Below are 10254 nucleotides of genomic sequence, written 5' to 3' on the forward strand. Positions count from 1 at the left end.
ATTTTACTGTAATTTATCTTATTTAAGTATTAAAAGAATGGACCCCTGATGGGAGCTGTAAAAAAAAAATCACTGTTCATTGGAGGTAACATGGTCTTCCTCAGCTGCTGATTAAATTACAACAGATGGACATCTTACACTGTAAAATAAATAAATAAACAATAAAGTAAAGTAAATAAATAAAGTATGGTTAACTTTCAGGATATTATACATACATTTTACAGACATTTCCATTAACTCTCAAACACAACACGATACAAAATTCACCATACATTGTGGCCTATTTTAAGAGGGTGTTTTTTGTTTTTTTAATTGGTGGTTGTCTTCACAATCTTCACCCAGCTGGTTTTTCAACTGCTAACATTTTATTTACATAAAGCGGCCAGCGTTTGTTGTCATCTGTTCTTATTGCAGTACTGAAGCGTGAACCGTCGTCATTAAACCATTAGTTCATCAGTAATCCTAAAAAAATAACACTGAGGCAAACACATATGACTTTATTCTTTCAGACGAATACAACCGGGGTTATATTAAATAATGTCTAGGCTAATCCATGCTTTATAATGGAAGTGGATGGTAGCCCAAAATTCCAAAAGTCCAAAAAATTGCACCCATACATTATAAAATAAGTCTGCATGGCTCCGGGGGTGAATAAAGGCCTCCTCGATGCGTTTGTGTAAGAAAAATATCCATATTTACAACTTTATAAACTGTAATCTCTAGCTTCCGCTAACTGTCGTATGCACGTTCACGACAGAGTGGCGTCCAGCGGATGACGTAGGACGTAGGCGTAGCATAAGCTCCGGTGAGAGTGTGCTAGTAAGGGGAAAAATGTAAACAATAAACCAACTCTATAGCAGATTCTAAGTGATCAAGGGCTTAGGACGTTCCAGTTCAGCCCATTCCAAGGGTTCCGCCAGTAGTGGGCACTCGTGCAACGTAATCAATGACGTACATCTGAGTGAACGAGACGGAGGGAAGTTTACGAGTGAAGGGCATAAAAAAACGGACTGGAACGCAGCCCAGGTCACACATACGCCTTGAATTGTTTTTGCACTAGTGTCCATTAGTTTGTCCACAAGGTGGCAACACTGGTCCGGGCCGTTGTTTCAGACGGCCAAAATAGAAAAGGAAGAGACGCAACAACAACAACAACAACAACAATCTACCGGAGACCGCAACATCAATAGACGGCAGCGTTGACAAACGCTTGTGTGAGGGGATTATGAGATATCCACAACTCTAGTTTAAACGAGTATAAAGACAGTGTTATCAGTCATAACTTCTGGCGAGAAATAGCGCAGACACTGGACAAAGATGATTGTCAAATGGAGTTTAGTTTGAAAGGCTGCACGTTCGGCTGTACGCATACGCTGAGCCGCTTCAGCGGATTGTTTTAAGTTCACTTAAATTAAAAGTTGTTATATTTTTCAGATCCTACTAAATGTTAAAAATAATGGCTTTCAGTTATACTGTAATGTTTAATGGTTATAATTAATAGCTAAAATGAAAATGCATTTAATAGAGACATCAGTAGCAGTATTGGTATCAAAAATACTAGCCTTAGTTAATAATAGGCAACTTAGTAAAGAGATGCCATTAAACACATATTTAAAATATACCACCTTTATGTTGTTTATACATTAATTTGGAGGTTCAATGTGAAAGTATGACAATATATTAATATGCAATTAATCACGATTAAAGGTGCAATGGGTGATTGTCTTCAGAAAATTTTTTTGTTATGCTGGTTGAAAGTCTCTTCACATCCCGATAGCAATCATTTAAGATAAGTGGTATAAATTTATTTATCTGTATTTATATATTATGTGGAAGGCGTAGGACCAAGAAATGTTCGTCCAATCAAAACGCTCGGTCCGAGCGTTTTAATTGGCTTTCCTACCTGCCTGTCAACTTATGTATTAGCATACTTCTGCGCACCCCGTTCGCGCAGACAGGATACGTCATCAGCGCATTCACGCAGGCTATGCAGACAGAGCGAGGATGGCAGACAAACATCAACAACCTGACCTTCCTTCCTGGTATTGTAGTACTTTTAACGTTTTCTCACCGGTGAATGACAAATGATGTAGCCCAGCAGTTCCCAATTCCAGTCCTCGCGCCCCACCCGCTCTGCATATTTTGCATGTCTCGCTTAGTTAACACACCCGATTCAGATAACCAGTTCGTTAGAAGTGAGCTACGTGCATGGACAGTGTTCCGATCGATATGATCCCTGCACAGTGTTCATTGCTCCCTACTCTCTGAGCAGGGGAAATCTGTTGAAGTTTACTTCACTTCGGAACATAGGTTGGAATTGGGAACCGCTGATGTAGCCTATTGTATGTTGTCTCTGGTATTCTGGTCTGTGAGCGTATATGCGTAGAGGGGGCGTGGCTTTGGACAGCGATTGCAGCGATTGGCATCGCTTTCAGTGCTATCAGGCTAAAGTTAGCATTTTCCAAGATATCCTACTGCACCTTGAATTATAGAAAATGTCTGATTAATTTTTTTTTTTTTATCGACTGACAGATGTTAGCCTTTTATAGATGTTGGTGTTGGTAATGATAGTTCATTTTACTGCTGAATATGCATTTAAATTTAATTTCTAATTTTATAGGCCCCACAGAAAGGGATCGGGATGCCCCCCATCCCCTTGGCCCCCTTCAAGTTTTCAATTCAATAATCCGGCCCTCAAATGAAACTAATTGAATAGTCCTGTCCTACGTCTTCAGCTGGATGCCACTCTTCCGTGAACGTGCGTACGACAGTTAGCGGAAGTTAGAGATTAAGGTTTATAAAGTTGTAAATATATTTTACTTACACAAATGCATCGATTCGCTTCAGGAGGCCTTTATTCACCCCCCGGAGACGTGTGGACTTCTTTTATAATGGATGGGTGCAATTTTTTAGACTTCAAATTTTGGGCTACCATCCACTCCCATTATAAAGCATGGATTACCCTGGACATTATTTAATATAACTCTGATTGTATTTGTCTAAAAGAAGAAAGTCATATACACCTCGGATGGCTTGAGGGTGAGTAAACCATGGGGTAATTTTCATTTTTGGGTGAACTATCCCTTTAAGTCTGGAAACACTGGGTTGACAAAGGTAAAACGTGTCAAAATGACTTCTTCAATTACATTGTTGGTTTTGTGTACCTTGGTCTTGAGTAACTTTGAAGGTTATGAGCATAAAAACAAATACACAAATGCAATTTAAATATTTCAATTTATTCAATAAAAACATGAAAAAAAAGAGGCACACTATATAAACAAAACGTTTTTTGTTTTGTTTTGGACTACAGTGCAGTAACACGAAAACACACTCAAAATCATGTTATGCTGTTAAATACGCAATAATAAATAGTGTAGGCCTACTTACGATTTGCCAATGCCAAAAGTTTCTTGTGGACGTTCATCATTTATGTAACTATGCTCCAAAGTCAGTGACTGAGCGCGCATGCGCATTTACAGCATCATCAGCACCAGCGCAACAGAACATCGCGATGCTCCAGTCTCTTCTTGTGTTTTTATATCGTTTGGGGAAGATTTGGTTATGAAAACCTTTAGGTGATCCTTATACATGCTGACGGATGTTTTTTCTCTCGTACCATACACAGAGACGCGGATGATATATAAAGAGCTCTGACAGGAGTCAGTCTCTCATTTACAGTGTGGGCCTTATCAGAGCACGTAACATCGTTTTACATCAAGACTGACCAGGGCTCTTGTTTTAATTTCGGTGATTTCGGTGGTTTCATGTGTATAAAGGTGTAAGGCTCTGCTCAGTGGGATGCACATCAGTGCTTTGCCGTACTCTCTCTCCGTTATAATGGCTGCTCTATATCAGGGCACGGACTCGTCTTCTCCGAATAATTATCTGGCGTTAAAAGACGTCAGAGAGGTGAAGGAGGAGACCACTCTGGACGAGAAGCTCTTTCTGCTGGCCTGCGAGAAGGGTACGTTCATTTACCACTCTAAAGGACGTGTTCCTTAAATATATTGTATAAACAGTAATAATAATAATAATAAGGTTATACATTTTAGTTGCTTGATTTTACAATGTATTTTGTTTTGGGGTTTAAATAACATGAATTTATAGTATTGTTGTAAAAATAACTATGCTCTAATACTAAATGTTTTATTTTGATTAAATGGTATAGCCTACTGTATATAGGTAGCGTTACATTTGATATTTTACATATATTTGGAGCTCTCGCTTGTTTGGATGGATCATCATGTTGTCAGTAATCATTTATGATCAGCTATATAGACACAAATGAAGACATTATTATTAAGAAAAAATATTTTGACTTACACAACAACATAACATTTGGTGCGACGTCAAGCAGACGTACTTTATATATATATATATATATATATATATATATATATATATAACCACGATTCATTCTAAGAAAACAGTAACATAAGAAGTGCCAAAATAGAATGTTTCGAAATTGCTTAGAACAGAGATGATGTGAGAGTGAAATAATAGAGTTTAACAGTAGAGATTTTATTTCTAACGGTTTAAGAGTAATTGCATTAGTAGAATTAAAATTAAAATAACTGACTGTAATCATTTCCCATATTTATTTTACATGACCAACTACTAGGTCCTAGTGATTTGTTTTGAGATAAGTAGATTTTGAGAGCTTGACTAATGGTTTGGACATCTTCAGTGTTTAGTGTGTTGTTTAACAGAAGTGCATAGTTTATTTCCAAGCATTCCAGAAACCGCTTGGAAAACTAATGAATTTCCTCTGGTTACATTGTGCAGACAAGAGTCAGTTGCTATTCTTTTACCATATAAAGAAATCCTAAAATGGTTCAGGGAAGGATATCTCTCCTTTAAGGGCTACATTATTTTCCATCACAAACTGCTGTCCTCTCTTTCTGATAACATATTTAGGTGCCATTGTATAAATCATTGAACTAATTTATTGTTACCTAACTACATTTTAAGGAGACTACTACATGGTGAAGAAACTTCTGGAGGAGAAACGACATGGTGAATTAAACATTAACTGTGTAGATGTACTTGGGAGAGATGCCATCACCATTTCAATAGAAAATGAGAATCTAGACATATTGCAGTTGCTCTTGGATCATGGCTGCCAGGTGAGAACACACCCATGTCCTCATGCATAACATGTTAGATAAAACCAATCTGTTCTTTTGAGATGGATGTGTGTGTGTGTGTGTGTGTGTGTGTGTGTGTGTGTGTGTATGTGTGTGTGTGCGCGCACACAGGCCACAGATGCATTATTAGTGGCTATTGATTCAGAAGTGGTAGGAGCAGTTGACATCCTGCTAAATCATCGGCCCAGGCGTTCCTCCAAGCCTTCTATTGCGGTTAGTGTTTTTTGCGATTATTTTTTCATTTTCATTTTTTATTTTATTAAATTTTTCATTAAATTTTTATTTTTTAATATTTAACTAAATATTAGTATTTTACTATCAATAAATATATTAATACATATTCATTATTTAAAATATTTAAAAAACTATTAGTTGTCCTAAAAACATTTGCGTAATCAGATCCGTGTGTACCTTTTTTTTTAGAAATTGGTGCAGCGCATTCAAAACCCAGAGTATTCCACCACCATGGATGTTGCTCCAGTCATTCTTGCTGCCCACCGGAACAATTATGAGATTTTGACAATGCTATTGAAGCAAGACATCTCCCTGCCCCGACCCCATGCTGTAGGGTGCGAATGCACCCTCTGTAATGCCAAGAACAAGAAGGACAGTCTTCGTCACTCAAGGCAATCATGTTTATCTAATTAAGCCATGAAATGAATGAACAGTTTATTTAACTAAAATCTCAAAAGCCATTTTATACAGCCAGGCAGTGTTAATGGCAATAAATGCAAATGGGTGATTCTTCAATTAGGGGATCTTTACTGTTCACAGTAATATATTTTTTAAGAAAAATACTTTAAAACGGTTTAAAGTATATATCATTACAACTTTAGGCATTTTTACCCCTTATAATAATATTGCTCTAATTTATATATATAAAATATATATATATTTATTTATATTTATATATATACTGTATATATATATATATATATATATATATATATATATATGATTAAAATGGAGAATTTTTCTTTCGATTCTCTCTGCTCAAAAACAAACTGTTGAATCGGAAAATGGGAATATGGTGGTGTGCATATTTTGAAAAGAAGGACACACATACATATATCATAAGATATAATATATATGTGTATATATGTAATATAAGATATAACATACATATATGCATAAGAATAATGCTGTGACTTTATTTATGAATCTTATATTTAATAATGGGGGAAATGGTTAGGCAAATTATAATTATATTTTGTTCTAATGAGTTTCTGATTTTAGTATAGCAAACAAATCTTGTTTTATTATAGGATATAATGTGCTTTTTGTAGCAGAATGAAGATTTTAGATTACGATTTACATTAATATTTAAGTTGCTGCTCATATTGCTGCTTTTATATATATATATATATATAATTTCCCTGTTTTCCCCATCCAAACATTTTTCAATTAATTTTGCATTTATATGTACAATTTTATATTTGTATAGAAAAAAAAATCATTCAGATTTATTAGCTCAAAGAAAATTCAAATAAAATAAAAATACCAGGCAACCACTGAAGGCTTATCAAGGCCGTAGTCAGATCTTTATTCAAGAGCATGTGAGAAATGTTTTAAGTTTGACTGCACAAGTTAACGAGTTTTCTTCTTCATCCTCCACCTGTGTCTCTTGCAGGTTCCGTCTAGATATCTACCGGTGCCTCGCCAGCCCATCCTTGATCATGCTTACAGAAGAAGACCCCATTCTGAGAGCATTCGAGCTCAGCACTGATCTGAAAGAGCTGAGCCTGGTGGAAGTGGAGTTTCGGTAATGGAAGAGTGATTAGAGAAAGAGGTCTCATAGGGATTGCTGCTAAATGGAAAGAGCAAATACCCTCATTGCTTTGGTTTGACAATTTTACATACATGCATTTAGATAGCAGTTAATTTACTGGGGACGAAGGTTGGCAAAAGAACCAGGTTGTTTGCCCAAGGTCAGACCTGATCATACTGAGTAAAGAATGCCTTTTAAATTCCAAATCAGCTGCTAAATTTAAACAAATTCACAATGTGCCTTCAGGTTTGCTTTAAAGAAAGAGAGCTATTCATCTCATATGGTGCTGTTTGTTGCAAATACTGTAAGGAATAAGTTCAATAATTTGATTTTAAGTGAAATAATGCAAAAGACAATTTCATGGTAAAAAAAAATAAAAATTTAAACGTTAACATTTTTCAATTCATGCACCATTAGCAGGTGTGGCTTGAAATTTTGTCTACAGCAGTTTTTGGAATATATTAATTGGTCAGTCAACTCAGAGATGCTAATTTGGATGGGAAATATATTACAATACAATCATTGTGGTTGTCAAAAGAACAGTAGGTGATTCAACCCATTTTTTCTCTGGTAGAACAAAAACATCTGTGTTTCTGTTTCAAATAGTAATAAAATTGCCAACAAGCACATCTAGGGACCTGTAGATGTTGACACTCTCCCATGTTCCCTTGTGAAACAATCAAAGTCCAAACTATTTCTATAATCTTTTTTTATTGACATCAAAACATTGTCACCCAAGTCCATGACAGATCTAGAAGAAAGAAAGGTTTCCATTTCTACTGTTCATTCTGGATCTCACTGTCATAATATTACAGGAATGATTATGAAGAACTTGCCAAGCAGTGCAAGATGTTTGCCAAGGACCTGCTGGCTCAGGCCCGCAACTCTCGTGAGCTGGAGGTCATACTGAACCACACATCCAGTGAGGACCACATAAACAAGAGAGGCCTGCTGGAGGAACGCATGAACCTCAGTCGCCTCAAACTGGCCATAAGATACAACCAAAAGGAGGTTAATATGAGGATTTTTTAAATAAAACTGTTCTTGTATCCTCACCAGCCTGGGGCACCTTTCCCATACAACGACATAACTCGCTGCTTAACTACCATCGTACAATGCATCATTGGAAAAATTAAGTAGCTAGTCACGTCTGTTTCCCGAAACAGTACTAACTTTGCAGCACATTTGTTGTTCGAATCACGTTGGTTCAACTATAGAGAACCATTGTTAATGGCATCACAAATGTGGTGTAGCTTCTGCTAATTGATTGTTTTGAGATCAAATTAATGTCATTATTGCTGTAAATAACAAACACTGTATCTGAGAACTACTTCAATATTTTTGTTCTCCATTGTTTTGTTTTATTTGCAGATGTTTAATTCAGTCACAGGTTCCCTATTATGATGGGCTTCCTACAGGGTTACTAGAATACATTTGTACATGCACATCCAGTGCTTTCATTTTCAGAGTGAAATTTGTTTACAGTATATGGAATGAAAGATGCTAGCATGCACATTAGCTTGCTTATTTTGCTCAAGAGCAAGATCTATTTAAGTCCACATGTCATGCAAACATGAAACTATACAGTACTTCGCGAGCTGTAGGTCCATCCACACAACTTTGCAATGCTATTTGCGAATGGTTTCAAGAAACAACAAATCGTGCAACTATATTGCTAACAACAAAACCTGCCACTGATGCTTTTGGGAAATGCACCCCTTGGTTAACAATCTTAAAAAGATAGTTTGCCCATAAATGAAAATCCTGTTATCATTTACTTACCCTCAAGTTGTTCCAAAACTGTATGAGCTTCTTTCATCTTCTGAAGAATGTTGGTTAAGCACAAAATAAGATATTTTGGAGAATATTGGTAACCAAACAGTTGACGGTAGCCACTTGACTTCCATAGTATGTAAAAAAAAAAAAAATATATATATATAGGAAGTCAATGGCTACCATCAACTGTTTGGTTTCCAACATTCTTCAAAATATCTCCTCAACAGAAGAAACTCATACAGGTTTGGAACAATTTGAGACAGAATTTTCATTTTTGTGTAAACTATCCCTTTAACCAGTTAATTACCTGACTGATATATACGGCCTTTATTTCATAAGAAAACACAATTTTTCTAATGTGTTTTCTCGTTTTCCAATCTGTACAGTTTGTTGCCCAGTCCAATTGTCAGCAGTTCCTGAATACGGTGTGGTTCGGTGAGATGGCGAGCTACCGCCGCAAGCACACATGCTTAAAGATCCTGTATGTTTTGAGTGTGGCGCTGATGTGGCCTCTGCTGTCCATCTGTTACCTGCTGGGACCCCGTTCTCGAGTGGGCCAGGTTATCCACACACCTTTTGTCAAGTTCATCATCCATAGTGCCTCATACTTCACCTTCCTGCTCCTTCTAATTCTCTACTCACTGGTCAACAATGAGGGTAAGAACACCATGGGCCCCCCTTTGGAGTTGATAGACTACCTTCTCATTCTCTGGATCATAGGTGAGTATAGATGGCATATGTATATGTACATGCACACTTTTTATCTATTATTTTCTTGGCATGCACTTTCTATCTGACAAATAAGAACCAAACAAAAATGTTGTGCTGTGATTGCTGTTTCAATCATAAAGTGCCATAAATTCATCGCTAAGGCTTTGCGTTCCTCCTCCTGAGTCCACAATTTGGTGATGTAATGCTGCATAGACTGTCAAGCAGAAGTTCATATGAATGTTAGACATGTAAATGTTAGAATAATTACAATGGACCCACCAGCCTTGTACTTATTTGCAGTATAAACATTCTGTTAATCCACTTGTTCTTCCTAATTCTACAACACCATTAGTATGACTGATAAATTACATAGATAATGTTCCTTGTTGCGGAAGTAATAAACACAGCTAGCGGTTAGCATCTCTCTAGAGCGCATTAGCATGATGCCACTGGGTAATTTGTTGCTAATGGAACCTTTTCTCAGATTCTCAGATTTACTGCTATAAAGATTTAACCTTCATGAAAAAAAATTAAAAGTATATTATGATTTATGGCCTCAAATGCTCAAATGTAAGAATATCATATGATCAGATTTGAAGAAAATTAAGACTGTGTGAAGACCACTAGAGGTATCACGGTGTGCCTACAGTGAGGAGCAGGGAACAAGGAACAAGAAGCGAGGAGAACGCAGGAGAATCAGGATTAACAGTCTTTATTGACATCACAGGAATCACACGTAGGACACGGGGATCAACGTTCAAAACCGGACAGAGAACTCAAAACAGGAAACACCTTAAATACACAAGACATGACGAGGGGAAGACGAGAAACACCTGGGATCAATAAACATAA

At 36.7% G+C, this 10254-nt stretch overlaps 1 protein-coding gene across 1 annotated transcript in view; it reads left to right on the plus strand.

Moving 5' to 3' along the window:
- Window positions 1-3482: 3482 nt before the first annotated feature.
- The window catches only part of LOC107758253 (short transient receptor potential channel 1-like), a 29481-nt gene continuing 22709 nt past the window's right edge, over window positions 3483-10254 (plus strand). Inside the window, exons 1-7 of the mRNA XM_016575957.1 lie at window positions 3483-3964; window positions 4972-5126; window positions 5259-5360; window positions 5571-5773; window positions 6778-6909; window positions 7731-7926; window positions 9078-9411. Of these exons, the coding sequence (XP_016431443.1) occupies window positions 3799-3964; window positions 4972-5126; window positions 5259-5360; window positions 5571-5773; window positions 6778-6909; window positions 7731-7926; window positions 9078-9411 (1288 nt within the window). The 5' untranslated portion in view covers window positions 3483-3798. The remainder of the gene's footprint in view (window positions 3965-4971; window positions 5127-5258; window positions 5361-5570; window positions 5774-6777; window positions 6910-7730; window positions 7927-9077; window positions 9412-10254) is intronic.

This window comes from Sinocyclocheilus rhinocerous, unplaced genomic scaffold (genome assembly GCF_001515625.1).
Source record: "Sinocyclocheilus rhinocerous isolate Xijiao unplaced genomic scaffold, SAMN03320098_v1.1 scaffold1213, whole genome shotgun sequence".
Classification (NCBI taxonomy): domain Eukaryota; kingdom Metazoa; phylum Chordata; class Actinopteri; order Cypriniformes; family Cyprinidae; genus Sinocyclocheilus; species Sinocyclocheilus rhinocerous.